The sequence below is a fragment of the Nannospalax galili genome, unplaced genomic scaffold, assembly GCF_000622305.1.
Source record: "Nannospalax galili isolate Female #2095 unplaced genomic scaffold, S.galili_v1.0 scaffold75, whole genome shotgun sequence".
Lineage (NCBI taxonomy): Eukaryota > Metazoa > Chordata > Mammalia > Rodentia > Spalacidae > Nannospalax > Nannospalax galili.
In genome coordinates, this window is record NW_008339433.1 from 5919762 (window position 1) to 5936973 (window position 17212).

The 17212-nt window shown below is 37.0% G+C and overlaps 1 protein-coding gene across 5 annotated transcripts in view; it reads right to left on the reverse strand.

The window, feature by feature from the left end:
- Gria3 (glutamate ionotropic receptor AMPA type subunit 3) overlaps nucleotides 1-17212 on the reverse strand; it is a 289158-nt gene that overhangs the window by 135585 nt on the left and 136361 nt on the right. For all 5 annotated transcript variants that reach the window (XR_003849681.1, XM_008833922.1, XM_008833921.2 and 2 more), the window contains exon 4: nucleotides 14781-14968. Coding sequence is in view for 4 of the 5 variants with exons in the window: in XM_008833922.1 (XP_008832144.1) it covers nucleotides 14781-14968 (188 nt within the window). In the remaining variant the exon portion in view is untranslated. The remainder of the gene's footprint in view (nucleotides 1-14780; nucleotides 14969-17212) is intronic.

A 17212-nucleotide genomic window follows, 5' to 3' on the forward strand; every position in this document is an offset into this window, starting at 1 on the left:
CATCCAGTCCCATCGTAGTCCAGCTATCAATAGCTTTTGCCTTTCTGTGTTAGCATGGCGAAGAAGTCAAATCTAAATGTTTTGTTTTCTTTTTATCATAGATCTTATTTTGCATTTGCTTGGTGCCTCTCTGTAGGGGAGCCTAGAGGTCTAAATTATTTTAAATATAAGGGTCCCCAAGGCAAAGTGAACTTGAACAATAACTAGCTTTTGTGTTGGTGTTGTAAACTGTGATTCTCACAGCTTTCTTGAAACAGTTTGTTGTAACATCTGTTAGAATCTAGGATAGAACTCCTGTAATCATGCAGCTGCATGACAAACTTTCTAATTGGTATATTTTTGGTGCTCTTAATCTGGGAAATTTTCCTAATAAGTCTGAATGATAATTTAAAAAATTGTTAATGTTTACAAGCCAGTGGCTGAAGCCATAGGACTCTGTCAACCTCTCAGTGTCTATAAAGGGTTAACTGATGTGTTCACAGTGAAAGCTACACAAACTCACGTATGTCACGGGGCTTTCTTTCTATGCCAACTGAAATACATGTATTTCCTGTTGAGGGATAACAGCGATAATTGGCTAAGGCTTTCTTCTTTTTTATTGTATTTTTTTTAAAAACAGCTGTTCTGGGGGATGGGGAGATGGTTCAGGGTTTAAGAGAACTAGCTGTTCTTGGAGAGGACCTGGGTTTGGTTTCCAGTAACCACGTGGTAGCTAACAACCATCTTTAACTCCCATTCCAAGGAATCTGACACCCTCTTCTGACGTTTGTGGGCATTGCATGCATGGGCCCACTTACATTCATGTAGGCAAATTACTCGTACATATAAAAAATAAAAAAAATTAATGGATATTCTGAATTCCCATTTGATTTGTGATGGTATTAATTAAAAGGGGGTATTTACATGTTATATTGTTCTATTTGTATTTATCCATATTTTTAAGATTTTTGGATTAAAGTACAAGGCTTAATCCTAAAATTTTGATGTTAAGGGGCAAGAGTAATATGATCTAATTCAATACACTTGTTTCTGTTATTGCCTATGTATGTTTCTGTGTGCAAAGGATATGCAAACAGAGGACAATAGTTGATATAGATAAGATGGTGGACTTATGATGGGCTTGTCATAAACAAACAAATCTCAGTTAATCAGAATGCAACTACCAGAAGCTTTTAATAAATAGGAAATTTCCTAGGCATTTTCCAGAAGGGACCTGATGTGATATTTATGTATACATATGTGGTACAGCTTTGATTAAGCAGAAACTCCCATTAACAGGGACATTTGTTCTTCTGTGTGCTAAAGGTAGAGGCAAATGAGAAACTTTCTGGCTGTGTCCTGGCCTTAGGGCATTTTATTTCATTCTCCCTATCATCTCTCTTCCCAAGTCTCGGCAAAGCTCACTGATGTTTCTGCTTTCAAGAATCTCAGTCAGGAAAAAATCATTTAATGATAGTCACTATCTGGAAATCTGAGAAAGCAGGAAAGTTGGCTCACACAGTTTAGATAGTTATGATATGTTGCCTTTCAGAATTATTGTGTTGTGTTATTATTGGCCTACTAGATTGCAAATTTCTTTAGTAGGGAGGACTTATTTTCCCCTATGTATGGCAAAATGGGTTGGGATTCTTTTTTATTTTCTTTTTCTTATTCCCTTTCCTTTTATTTCCTTCATTCTATCCCTTCCTTCCTTTCTTTTTCTTTCATTCTTCCTTCCTCTCCTTCGCCTCTCTCCTGTCCTCCCTCTCCTCTCCTGCTACCCCTCCTTTTCTCTCTGTTTTTTATTGCAGTGTTGGGGCTTAAAAACTCATGGTCTCTTGCAAACTTTACCACTGAGATACACTACCACTAGCCCCTCAATCAGTATCTCCCGAATTGAATTCCTTACCTTGTTTTTCAAGGCAATGAGAATCAGTTTCTTGAAACTAGATGTCTCTTGAAACATTTAACACATTCCTTTTAGGGATTATGGAATAGCAGTACAGAGAGATTGGCATTTCAGAATCGTATGGTTTGGGGCTAAAACTCAGGCTCCATAGTTTCTGTATTGTGTTTTTAAAAACATTTTATTGGGGGCTGGAGAGATGGCTCAGCATCTAAGATGACTGACTGCTCTTGCAGAGGACCCGGGTTCATTTCCCAGCACCCATATGATGACTAACAACTGTCTGTAACTCCAGTTCTAGGGGATCTGATGCCCTCTTCTGATCTCATCAGGCACCAACCTACATGCAAGCACTACACTCATACACATAAAATAAATTTTGTTTATTCTTTTTATTTTATGTGTATGAGTGTATTGCCTGCATTTAAGTAAGTGCACTTATGTCGTACAATGCCTTCAGAGGTCAGAAGAAGGCATCTAGAGTTATGGACTATTTGTTTGCCACCATGTGGGTGCTGGTAATCGAAGCTGGGTCGTCTGTAAGAGCAGTCAGTGCTCTTAACCACTGAACCATCTTTCCAGTCCCCTGTATTGTCCTTTATAATACTATTGGCTATTTTACTTTATCCCAAAGAGTCTCAATCCTTGAGAGTCCTCATAGAAAACTATGAGAACTATAGGAGTATTTTTAAAATAACCCCTAAATTTCCCAGAAAATAAACAAATAATGCGGTATCAGATTTTAAAAATTGAGAAGAGGGAACTCCTGGTCTATTAGGAACAATTCATTTCTGAGACAAAAGTTTTATCATCTGAAACAATCAAGAGTCTTTCTTTTTGAAAGTAATGATCTCGAATGAGTTTTTTTCTCTTTATTTTTCCCAGAGGGCCTTATTTCTAAATATTCACAAAACTAGCCTAGCCGGTCTACTGTGAAGGATGACCAGTGAAACAGGCCATCTTTTAAAATAAGCCAAAGATAAATTCCCTAAATATAGAATATTGCTGTCTGTTACCAACTACCAGGATAAATATCTTTGCATTTTAGGGAACAAGTTTGCTTCAGATTGTCAATGAGCATCTATGTCATGTCACATTTTGAAGGCTTTCAGCACAAGTACAGAGCCCCCCTCACTTATGGCCTGGAGGACATTATGTTGGAATTGAGAGAAGCTATGTTTACAGTGAGTGTCATTACATAATCCAGCAATAAATTTTGCTTTGGGAAGGCTGTTCTGTAATTTAGATGTGCATTTTTTTTCAAAATATTTGTTCAAATATTCCTATAATGCTAAATAAAAATATGAAATCATCATGTCATCAGGCTAAGAAGTAGAGATTACTGTAGAGTGTGGTTGGTTAGGTAACAAAAAGGATCCTTCAAGGGCTAGAGAGATGGCTCAGTGGTTAAGAGTACTGCCTGCTCTTAAAGAGGATCTGTGTTTGGTGCCCAGTACCCACATGGTAGTTAACCATCTGTAACTCCAGCGCCAAATGATCTGATGCCTTCTTCTGACCTTTGTGAACACTGAACAACATGGGTGCACTTACATACGTGCAAGCAATACACTCATATACATAAAAAATATAATAAATAAAACATTTAAAAAAGGATCCTTCAAAAGGATTAATAAGACAGACAAATTACAGAGAAATATTTGGACTGCTTAGAAATGGGAGAAGAGATGGAACAGCCCAGTAACCCACACTAGGATATAAAAGAAGGCTAATAAGTATTTTTGTCTACATATTGCTTTATATCTGAAAGCTTGTCCGTGGGATACTGGGGAACAGAAAAATCAAACAAGAATGGGATCTTTTACAGCTGAGCCTGGGAGAAACTGGAGACATTATAGGTACTAAGAATACTTTGACTTTATATTTTGTATTAATTTAATCATATGCAAAAATAAGATCTAGGCTTTTCTATATCTTTTTAACTACACTTATATACACAGTCTTTATTATATTACTCTGCATTTGTTAAGAATCTGTTTTCAGTTGGGCATGGTGGTGCATGCCATTAATTCCAGCACTTGGAGGCAGAGGCAGGTGGATCTATTTGAGATTGAGGCCAGCCTAGTCTACAGAACGAGTTCCAGGGCAGCTGGGGTTATAGGGAGACCCTGTCCCAAAAATCAACAACAAAAAAGAATCTGTTTTCAGATTAATTAACATTGCTTAGGGCTATTAAGGTTTTAAGATTTTATTTTTATTTTTAATCATGTGTATACATGTATGTGTGTGTGGTGTGCATGTGAGTGCAGGTGCCCACAGAAGTCAGAGGCAACAGATCCTCTAGGAGCTGAAGTTACAGGTGCCTGTGAGCTGCCCAACATGGTTACTGCGAATTGAACTTGGATCCTCTGGAAGAGCAACAAGAAATATTCTTAACCACCGAGCAACCTTTCCATTCCCTATTAAATTTTTTTAAAGAAAGAAATTTTGTTTCTCTTATGCAGTGATTTCTTAGGTATCTAGGCAATTATTACTTCTCCTGGAAGTCTCAGTGTACATAGCTCTTGCTTCTTTTACAGGAACATGACCTGAGATAGCCCTTTGAAAGCCAAGTAACATCTGCCCAAATCCTTTAACTTAGCCTTTTTGAAGACTTCCCACCAGTAGACACAGGCTGGAAAAGAAACAGTATCTTGCTTTGGTTCAAGATAATTTCAGTATAGCTGTACTGTGTCTTGTTCAGCTTCCAGCTAACTACATAGTTTGAATGTCATAAAGAACACAGACTTAAGTGTGAGGCAAAAGCTATAGCTATGTGGTGTTGGAAGGATATTTCACTCTCAGCTTACAACCATATGTCTGTTAGCAGGTCCCTAGAATATTGGATTTCTAAGGCTAGAGATTATTTCTTAGATGAACTACTATTGAAGCCTACCAAATGGGAAAGCATCTTTGCCTACTTTATCTTAAATGCTAACTAATATCTAGAATACACAAAAAATTGAAAATTAAACTCTGAAAATCTTTTTTAATCAATACATGGGCTGATGAACCTAATAGACAATTCTCAAAAGAAGAAATGCAAATGGTCAATAAATATTTGAAATAATGTACAACATATTTAACCAAGAGAGAAGTGCAATTTAAAAGTACTTTTATATTCTATGTCACTCCAGTCGGGATGGCTATTTTCAAGAAAACAAATGATAGTGTATTCTGGGGAAAATGTGGGAAAAGAAGAAGCTTATTTATTGTTGGTGGGTGTGTAAACTGGCGTAATCACTATGGAAGTCAATATAGAGGTTCCTTAAAGAATTTGAAATAGAAGTACTGTATGACCAACTATACCAATCCTGGGTATGTATACTCCATGGACTTTGAGTCAACATATTATAAAGATACTTGCACATTTATTTTATTGCTGTACTAGTAGCAATAGCTAACCGTGGAAACCAGCCTAGATGTCCATCAACAGATTGAATAGCTAAAGGAAATGGGGCATATATACAGAGTGAAGTTTTATTCAGTCATAAAGATGAATGAGATTATGTTGTTTGCATGAAAATGGATGCGACAGCAGACCATCATCTTAAGCAAAATAACGCAAACTCATAAAGAAAAATACTGCATGTTTTCTGTCATATGTTGAATCTATAAATTCTATATTTAGATTCTATATTTAATATATGTGTGTGTGTGTACAAATATGTGTACTTGTAGGCCATGAAAGTAGAAAGGGGAATTGTGATAGGGGAGGCGATCTTAAGGGAGGATAGTGATATGAAAGGAGAGGTGGAAACTTCCTGGGGAGAGGGGATGGCAACCAGCAAGAAAGGGGCAAGTGGGACAGGATGGGGGGCCAGGAGAAGCATGTATGAGAGCAAAATATAATGACATACTCGTATGGAAATGCCATAATAAAGTCCATTACTTCATGTGATGGATTGAAAATTATTTTAAAAATTCAGCGATTAAGAAAAATCTAGTGTTGAATCACTAGACATAATGCTTTAGTATATGTTGTGGCTATTGCTGTGGAAAGTGGTTATTTACTTCCCTTTCCCTGTCAGTCCATATCTGCAGTTTTTCTTAATCATGTACTTTCTAAAAAGTTTTGATTAGCATATATTAAATATCCATAATAATGGATTTCATTATGATATTATATATAATGCATTTTTATAATATTCACTCCCATTACACTCTCTTGTCCCCCTCCCACTGATCCCCTTCCTTTTCCCAACTAGTCACCACTTTTATATCTTTTTTGTGGCCCAATGAATTTCATTAGGGTTTCTAATAGGAGCATGGATGAGAACCCTGAGCACCTTACCAGTTGTCTATACCACTGAAGAAAATGTTTCTCCCTCCCCCAGCAACCACTAATTGGCTATAGAACCTCAGGGAAGGGTGGGGCCTAATGACTGCTCCTCCTCCCCCCAGCAAGATGCTGATGGGTCCAATCTTGTGTATGTCTTGTGTAGGGGCTCACAGCTGCTGTGAGTTCAACAGTATAATTGCCCATAGCCAGGGAGACAGCCTAGTAAATGTTATACCCCTTCCTCTAGCTCTTATGTTCTTTCTGTTCCCTCTTAAATCCTCTCTTCTGTAAAGTTCCCTGAGTCTTGGAGGGGGTAAGAATTATGTCCCATTTATGACTGAGCATTTAACAGTCACTCTTTTTTTTTTGAGATAACATCTCACTACATAGCTCTGACAGGCCTGGAACTTGATATGTTGAACAGGTTGGCCTCAGTCTCTTACAGATCTGCCTGCCTCTGCCTCCCAAGTGTTTGGATTAGAGGTGTGGGCTACCACACCTGGCTCAGCAGTCACTTAAAAATTATGTGTATCTGTGTATGCCTGCTTGTCTGTATGTGCACCACATATGTGCAGGTGCTTGTGGAGGCCTCAAGAGGGTATTGGGACCCCTGAAACTGGAGTTACAAGCAGTTGTGAGCTGACATGTGTGTGCTGGGAACCAAACCTGAGTCCTGTGTAAGAGCAGCAAGTGCTCTTAACTGCTGAGCCATCTCTCTAGCCCCAGTCACTTATCAGCATTTTGAGTAGTTATGAGTCTCTGCAGTTACCACTATTTTGTTTTTCAAATTTTCAACAAAGAGAGAGAATGGCTAGTGAATAAAGTGAAAGATATGACAGTATCAGGAAGGTTCCCTGGGATTAACCTGCACCCACTCCTGAAAGCCCACAGAAAGATAAACTCTTCCAAAGAGGTAATGGAAGTATTGCTCTCTTCCAGAGTCTTGAATAATTCTCCATAACATTGAAATTAGTGGGGAAGAGATTCCATTTACTGTGAGAAAAATCACCTTCCTCAAACTTGCCTCACTAGTAAACACAATGGGTGACTAGAAGAGCTATACTTATGCTGAATAATGCCAGAACATTCAGGAAAATTTATTCCAAAAATAAAGTGTATATTTTGAAAATGATATTTATGTTTTTAGGCAATGAGAGGTATGGATGAATAGTAGTTTGTAACATTTTGTAGAGCCATAGGAAGAGTACAAATGCTAAAATTCCTAAAACAAAATATGCTTTAGCTTGGATTGTGTCTTCACCCAAGGCCCTACAGTCTATTTTCCCAAATAAAGCCAGAAGCTGATGGAATCAGGCTCCCCTCATGGACAATTCTCCTAACTGTGATGTATGTAAATTGACTGGGGTGTGGCAGGGTGGAAGGAAGCTAGAATCATGGCTGGTTCCTTGTGCTGACTAGACTCAATCTGAGAAGGGTGGTTTATAAAATTACACAAGAAGCCACTGAGTTCTTTTCCCTTAAAGCTCTCTTTTCTGATTTGGTCATACCATGGAATTCTTTTTTTTTTCTAAGTTTTACAAAAACTTTATTGAGCATTTCATACATGCATATAAAGTGTTTTGATCAAATCCATGCCCACTCCCTCCCCTCCAACATTCCTCCCTCTGAAGAGGTAACCCTAAAATCTTTTAAGGATTAGATACAAGCTCCCCAATACTTTTGACATTTTTGGCCTTTGGAACAGAGTATGTTGCTAACAGGCCCAAGGACATTTTGACTTTTTCTTTGGGGTCTTTTTACCCTAACTACCTAGCCAATTCCTACCTCCTATTCTTTCCAGAACTATATGCTTTAAGTAGCACAGAAAAAGGGAATGTAGTTATTTGGAGAAACATACATGGTAAATGACTCTACTTTGAATGATTTGGGGGAATTGAATTTAAAACACAGGTAGCCATATTTTATCTTGTTTTATGGCATAAATTGTCATTTTTCTACTTTATTGCCCCTAGCCTGACCTCCCTCTGAAACTTCCTGTGCCTTTGTGCTCTGTTTGGGCATGCCCAGTGTGGCTTTTGGGTCCACTTCCTTTTTCTTTTCTCCCTTGATACTCAACTTGCTACTCATTTTTCAAAAGCTCTTTTTAAAAAAATATTTTATTTATTATTTTTATTTTATGTGTATGAGTGTTTTTCCTGCATATATGTAAGTGCACCTATGTTGTGCAGTCTGCAGAGGTCAGAAGAAGTTGTTGGATCCCTTGGAATTGGAGTTACAGATAGTTGTAAGCCACCATTTGGGTGCTGGAACTCAAACCTGGATCCTCTGTAAGAACAGCAAGTGTTCTTAACTGTTGAGCCATCTCTCCAGCCTCTCGTTTTTCAAAAGCTCTTAAGACTAAAGTAAAAGAAAAAAACTGTATTTCAGGGTTTATGGTGCAAGGAGTCCTATTATGCATGAAGTTCAAGGAGCAGACCATCTTGCCAGCATTTAAGGACAGGTGAGAGGTACTGGGCATTGCTGCTCACATTAAGCATCCACTTGAAATAGTTCTCCTATAAGCATTTATGCTTCTATTTTAATGCTTTGTTTTCTAGGATTTAAGGGGAGAAAGGGAACTTTGCCTGACAGGTATTGCCAGATACATGGAGGTTACTCTCTAGCAAGGTAATCTGGAAATGGTAGGGAAGTTTTTGGTATGACAGCAGAGGCTGTGACTCTTTATCCATGCTGGTTGTACATATAGATCACTGTGAGATGTCCTCTTCACAATATATTCTTTTGTGAGTCCCATTCTAGAGCTGTATTGTTTTGGTACCATAAGTAAATGAACCTGTTCGTTACAAGTGAGCACTTCATGAAAGTGTCGATTTAAAGGCATATTTTCAATTCTGTGTGCTAATGGAATATGACTCCTCATCAAGTGGAGAAAATATCTGTGAAATGCCTGTTGTGTAAACAAAGCCACTTCAGGCCTCATCAGGATGCTTATCTCGTAACTTTTGGTTGAATCAACTCCAATTGAAAAATTCAGTCAGATGCAAGGCCAATTAGTGCAGTGATTAACAGCATCTGCAGTTAGATTCCCAGGGTTCAAATTCCAACTTTACCAATTATTAGCTGTATGACTTCTAGGTCTCCTTTTTTCATGTTTAAAATTGGCTACTTTTGTCTACCTTACCAGTGGGATATATACATTTTACCTTTATAAATAAATATATATATATAATATATATATAGTGTGTGTGTATAAAATATATATACATACAATTTACCTCTATATGTGTCCACACAATTGCTTAAAATAATGTCTGGAGCACTATAAGGACTAAATACGTATTTGTTACTAAAATGCTAAGTTATTATATATTACTCAAGATTGCAGTTCCTTAAATTATTTTAAACGGTTTTTAAATGATTCTGAAAATTGAGTTGATCTTCAAATAGTGCTTGAGTTCATCAATCAACATGTGCTACCCAAAGCTACACAGAAGAGGAAAGCAGAGGTCTTTGAGCATGCTAGATTCATCATGGAACATTCATGAGGACACCATTTTTGAGGAAGAGTCCTTAAATAGAGTATTTAAATAAAAATTACTATGGTTACCAGATTCTGAGTGCCTACTGGCTGTGAAGCACTGTTTCAGGTGCTCTCTACATATGATATGACCCTCAACAACCATCGAAGTAACTTAGTGAGACAGTTGTGCTAATAAGTAAACTTAATGCTCTGCCAGGAAGATTGAGAGTTAAAGCTAGCAACTAATCTCCTTCAGGATTCCTTCAAGAGGCTCTTTTACATCATCAGTGAGGAGATGGCTTTAGCTTGAGATCGTGCCAGAAAAAAAAATTATACCATGCTCTCGTTTCCCTGCTTTCGGCCCTGTTTAGACCATATGGTAATTCAGGCAGAGGGTATGTTGGTATTTTGCTATGCATCATGTTTAGGAAAAGATAAAAGTATGGTAAAGACTAAATGGAGAACATTTAAATCCATTTAAGGGGACATCTTTCTGGATATTTAATTGATAAGTTAGGAATTACAGTTGATCCTTTATAACTGCTGGTTCTATATCTATGAATTCAACCAACATGGGATAAAAAAATATTAAAAAATACCCAACCCTCTGTCTATATTGAACACATAAGACATTTATTTTCACTCTTCCATGAAAAGTATACTGTCATAAATAATATAATATTAATATTGTATTCACTGTTATAAATAGTCTAGAAATGGTTTAAACTATGCAAGTAGATAGACATAGGCTATATACAAATACGATGCCATTTTATAAAGTGGACTTGCTCATCTGTGGATTTTTGTATCTGTGACGAGTTATAGAACCACAGATGCCAAGAAATGATGGTTTCCTTTTCTATTCATTAAATGTCCTTTAATGATCTTTGTCACCACACAGAATGAACTTGGAATTTTTGTGCAGTTGGGAAAACAATCCTAAAAATCTTGTAAATCTTACTTTTCACTATTTCACTATCATTTGACCATCATAGTGTCTGAACTGTTGAGATTTCACTTTCCTTTCTCTTTATGAGTCCTTCCTAGTGCTGTCTCGTTAGTCTAGTTAAGCTCATTTGCTCTAGTACTGTCCTCAGGCATGCAGAGCAGTTGGTCAGTGCCCTCCTTATGATAACTCTTTATACTTGAGGATGGTGATTAAACTGCCTCTTGGCTATCTTTCACCAGGATAAACAACCCTAACTCATTTAGCCTTTCCTCGAAGGCCCTATTTTCCAATGCTTTAATCATTTTTCCCTGCCCTTCTTTGTATCATCTCTAATTGCTTTGCCATCATTTTAAGATAGAACCTGATGAGCAGGCCAAATTCAGGGCTTCACATTGGCTAAATATTTATTTAATGAGTGACTTAGAAAATAAGAGAAGTGGTGCAGTGTAGGGCAAGATCCTCAGACTACGAGTCAGAAGTCCCAAGTTTCACACTTGCCTTGCCACTTACCAAGATTGAGCAGGTAGTCACATTTTGATGGGTCATATAAATGTCTGCAAGCCTCAGTTTATCATCTGTAAATTTGGAGTGAACACGTCTTCCCTGTCTATTTCCCATATTGAAGTTCAATTGCGGGCATCTATGTGAAAGTGCTGTGTTTTGGTATCAAAGTGCTATACAAACACTGTATATGTTTTGCTATACAAAACATGTATTTTGAGATACTTTGTACATATCTCCTGTAGTTATAGTCCTCATTCCCATCTTATCCTAAGAAAATATATGCACGGGGAGGTAGGCAACTTGTCTCATATCACACAACTAGTAAATCACAGACTCCATTCAGACTGGATCCATATCCTGTAATCTGAATTGCTATGCCATGTTACTTCTCCAAATTGATATTAAAGTACTAAGAAAGGTATATAATTTTGTGGGCTTCATCTTCAGTAACTATCCATCAGTATGGGGTTGAGGGAGGATTCATTCAGTCATGAATCGATCATTCTTTCAGCACTAACTTTTTGAAGTTAATGTTTTGGTTGGTCATTGAATTAAGGGAGCTGTCTACCAGTGGAGAGTGCCTCATGAGCGCGGCACAGTAATAGGAAAGTTATATTGATTGGGTCAGGTCAATGATTCATTCACTCTAGTACACTTTAAACATTCCTATAAAAATGCTCTTGGACTAGGGAGGTGACTTAATGGATAAAATTCATGTTGTACAGCTTGAGGACTGGAGTTTGGACCACTAGAACCAATTTAAAAGCCATGAAGGCATGCTCTCCATTAGTAATCCCAGCACTTGGGGGACAAACAGGGGATCCCCATGGCTAGCTAGATTAGCTGGAGTCAGAGAGCTCCAGTTTCAGTGAAAGACTCTGCATCAATAAATAGAGAGATGGAGGAAGATATCAGATGTTAACTTTGGGCCTCCACATGCAGGCACATATATGCACGTGCACCTGCACACACATGTACCCAAAAAAGGAACTTTGGAAGAAATGTTAGAAGAACTTCGATTCACCTGATAGAAACTTGAATATTCACAGGGAAATAAGAATGGGCATCGTGCAATATTGAGACGATGTTACATAGAACTTTACTAAAAATCTGCTAATATTTGAACAACTGTACCATACTGTCATTTTATTAATACCTGTTAGATATGGAGCACAGTATGAACTTTATTCCTAAATCTGACCTACTGACACTGGTATGTATTATAGTGGCACAAGAGGCTCTTTTACTTCAGACAGTGATATGAAACATCACTTTATGGGAGACTGTAGAATGTTCCTTCCAGGAAGATAACCCCAAATAATGTAAATACTTGGTGGATGAGGGCATCTCTTAGCAGAACCTGATACTGATTGAGTTATAAATGTCATAATTGTGACCAAGATCTGTGTAGTAAATGATAATTTTTGTCAGAAGAATGACTAAAAGACAATGAGAGTACTAGAACTGGTCTATCTGTACTTTATATTCAATTTCTTTAAAAACATTTCTGTTAAAGAAGTACCATGTCAAAGTTGTTCACTTAAGAAATTTGTTTAATGAAATATTTAGTTTTTGTACAAAATAAATTATAGTAAATTTATTTTCACTGAAATAGGATTGAGCAGATTCACTATTTCAGACCTTTATAAAATGTGTATTTTAACAATCACACCATGTGGCTTCAACTACTTTTCACTTTTGGAAGCAATAAAATTTCAGTGTAACAATAAAATGTGCTTTTTCGATAACCATCCATCTATTATGTGTCATGTATTTTGGTGCATACTGGACATATATGGTAAACAAGGTAAACCTGGTCTCTGCTTTATAGAACTTATGGCCTCAAAGGAACTACTCAAATAAATAAAGGCTGTGTGGACAGTTTAACTCTTTTAAAGGAGAATGAATAAAATTGAACAGAAGGTATTCTGGAAGATAGCTTGAGTATGCATAAAGAAGAAAGGAAGACAGAAAAGAGAGACATGAAAGAAAAATAGGGTGTTTGAATGATATCAGTTTAGTTTTCCCATTGTGATACTGAGTTCTTATGCCAAAATTTTATTTTTTAGAGGAGTTACATAAATCACACATGGTAGAGCAAATTTTACTTTTTTCATCATGTAGATAAGAAAACGAACTATACAGAATTCAGAATTTCCCCACCAATTTTTCTTCTATATAAAACTGAAAACTCCCAGTATAAGTTGCTATAAATTCCTATATCCTTAAGAGAATACTAGATATTCAAGAAGGCAAAGTCCCCAATGAAAAGGGAGAAAAACAAACTGTGACAAGAACGATGTCCCTCTGTTTTGAGCTATTAAGTAGGTCACCCACTAAAAGGCTATTTTGGTATAAAAATTTGCAGAACACATAGTACATACAGCAGCATCACTGACCTGATTCTTCACTTTTAAGATCTAAGAAAATCAAAGGGAGGTTTTTTAGTGAGGGAGAGTGTGGATCATTTGAGTTGCTCCAGAGAGTGCTAGCTGGGGAACTTGATTTAAACAGCCTAGATCTCTCAACTTTCTGTGAGCTCTCATTCACTAGAGGCAATGCTGAGCTTACCAAGGGGGCAGCTTTTTATTTTTACCATGAAGCATCAGTAAACTTCCTCTCCTCCTCTATCTTCCTTTCCCCTTTTGCCCTCCATCCCTTCCTCTTCTCTCCCTTCCTCTCCCCTCAGGTCCTTACCTTGCTCTTATCTTTCTTTATTCCTTTTCTTCTTACACGGACGTATCTGACAATTTAAAAAATTTTAATTTCCTATGAAGTAGCTCTCTTGGGCAATGAATGATCACCATAATTTTGATCTTTGTAGCTCTTGTGGCTCCCAGGTACACCGGAATTGAATTAGAATGGAAATGTTTCCCTTTCAGTTTTACTCATGGCACCAGAGTCACTTTGATATTAACTGGCAAACTGAGACTTTTGAGGAAAATAATAAACTTTTACCACATTTCAATTTGACTCTTTACCTCAAACAAAGTATCTATATGCCTTAGGATGAAATATTTCTTCAAATATGCTGTCTAAAATTTGTGTTCATACTTAATAATGAATATTTTCACCCATTGAATTCTCTTTTTTTTACTTTGTTCTCAATTTTAAAAACCATAATACTTTCTCATTATGCCATCTTATTTTTTAAAAATTCTTAAATTATTCGTTCTCCCCTGCTATCCCAGAGGGATAATCTAGAAATATACTTGATAAGTAGTGTCTACCCATATTCACTGAGAATAGCTCTGGTGTTCCCTGGATGGAAGAATCTAGAGGAAGTACATTTTCTACTAATGAGAAACAAAAACCCTACCTTTCAGCCCTGCCTAATCTAGTGTCTGTTGCCTGTTGGGAAGAAGATATGGGAAAGGAAGGGGATTAGTTTGAAATAACCAGCTGTCTATTAAATGGAGGTGTGTGTGTGTTTATCTTATATGTAGTGTAAAATTGCAAAGACTTTCAGATTAATCATGCTATGCAATTTTCAACAGCTTATATTTTTTCTTTTCTTTCTTTTTCTGCAGCTACTGGGAAGGAAAAAAGGATTAAGAGGACACTATGAAAAACTGTTGGCATGTTTAGTGTGTTGGCTACTTAATTTATTAGCAGATATGGGAAGTGCCTCAGGATGATGATTTAACATGCAGACTGGGAATGCAGTAAATCTCAGACATACCTGTTCCAAAATTGTGTTAATCCTTTCGACTTCACAGTCAATCAAGTATCGTTTCTCCTGCCTTCTGTCCATTTCTTCAATGATGCGCCTGAATTCTTGCACATCCTTTATGTTTCCCACAGACCTTGCTGTCACCTGCCAGTTGTTTTGTACTGCTGCTTCCATAATTGCTTGTAGGATGGAGAAACCTGAAGGAAGGAAAGAGAAGCTACAATATTTTTTTTTAACGATCTTTCTAAAGGTATTAAAGATTCTATTGAGTTTCTTTTCACAGTCCATCGAGTCCCTACGAACTTTATCCGTGGAGAGAGCAGGTTTGCTCACAGCTTCAGCCTCAACTCTCCAGACAGTTGCCACTTCCATTTTATTTTCGCTTTAAAGGAAAGAAGATTCTGCAATTTGTGGGCACCATGGGGTTAGGTGTTCATCAAGCCACTTTTATTTTGACATGCATTATCAAAGCACCTACAGGAAGGAGTGTTGAGAACTTCTTCCGTCTGGCTGAAGTCTCTCCTATTGCAGTGCCAGCTCATTGCTTTCATCTTTAACCTACGTTCTTCAGAATTAGGAGTGAAGTGCTGGAAAGATGGCTCAGTGGTTAAGAGTACTAGCTGCTCTTGCAGAGGACCATGATTGGTTCCTAGTACCCAAATGGAGACTAACAATCATCTGTAACTCCAGTTCCAGGTGATCTGATGCCCTCCTCTGTCCTCTGTTGTCCTCTGTGGGCACTACATGACACACATGTACTTAGAAACACGCAGGCAATATACTTATATGCATAAAATAAAAATAAATACATCAATTTTTTTAAAAAAAGAAGTGAACAGAAAACCACAAAAGAATGAGAAATAACTTACTAGAAATAGAACTTCATTACAATAGAATGAACTTTATGTGAATGTGACTTTTCAACAAGGTAAATCTTTCCCAGGTAAAATAACTCTGAAGAACTGTAAGACAGTGTACAATGCAGATTTCATACTTGTTCTTTGATTACATAGGAAATCTATAAAAAGTTCAATGAAATTCTCTGAGTTCTGTTTTCCTTTAAATTTACCCCAAAATTTTAATTACTTTTAAACTAATGTGTATCAGACAGCTACTAGTCACTAACAACCTGGATCTATGTTCAAAGAAAGGGAAGATTTGATGCTTGAGTTTTGGGTAATCTATTTGGAGTTCCAGGTTAGGTGTGATGATTCACATGATAATCTCAGAATTTTGGAGGCTGAAGCATGAAGAGTGACACAAATTCAAGGGCAGCCTGGGATACAAAATGTGATTGAGCCTTAAAAAATTAATACCAAATCAAATCAAACCAAAGAGACAAACGAATAAATAAACTAAAAAAACCCCGAATAATTCCAAGAGCAATATATCTAACACACAAACCACAAAAATGGCAAAAAGGATTTTCTACATATATCCTTTTAAAGTTGTCACATCTCCAATATTATTATCATGTCTGGAGTTATGTTTCTTGTATGACTCCATAAACTGAGTATAATCTCGACATAATTTTATTGGGATAATACCAAAACAAAGTCCCTACTCCCCAGTGGGAATGAGTGGTAGAGACGATTTGCAAACCCCATTTGACTTCAACCACCAGAGAAGCAGAGAATGGAGGAAGATCATGATGCCCTTTGAATACATTCTGTGTTCTCTGCTGTCTTGGGCTCATCCTGTGGTGTAAACAGGCTACAATTCAGAGTTGTCCTCACTGTACCATAGAAAATGATATTGACATTTGGAGAACACGCTTCAGGGAGATGGCAGCAGTGACTCAGCCGGTCATTACAACTCCTTTGTGTGCTGGGTGTATGCAGGAAGAAGATCACAAATGAGACCCAAGCACTTGGTAATTTTCAAATGAGCAATTTCAGCACAGGAGCTCAAAATTACAGATCAGAGTAAATTACCATTGCTTTAAATGTTAATTCTTACTCTTTTAAAACCAACCACGCATATTTATTACTCAGATTTACATTTTCATGTGGGTTTTAGATGTACTCTCTGCTTCAGTGGGAGTTGAGGGCACATAGTGGGCCAAGGCATGGGATTAAGAAATAAACATAGAAAGAAAGAGATTAAAGCATTTGGAAATCTTTCTTAAGCAGTGTATAATAAGACCTCATTATTTTGAATCTTGCTAATTAAGAATTTATGAAAATTCAGCAAAGATTGGGTTGAATTTTATTTCTGTACTAGTTTCTTTTATTTGATTTCTTTTAAACTTTATTGAGACTTTCATACATGCATATAAGGTGTTTTGATCAAATCCACACACACTCCCTCCCCTCCAACACCTCCCATATCTCCCCATCACTTTTTAAACTTTGTCTTTCTTTCTTTCTTTCTTTCTTTCTTTCTTTCTTTCTTTCTTTCTTTCTTTCTTTCTTTCATTTTTTCCTTCCTTCCTTTCCTTT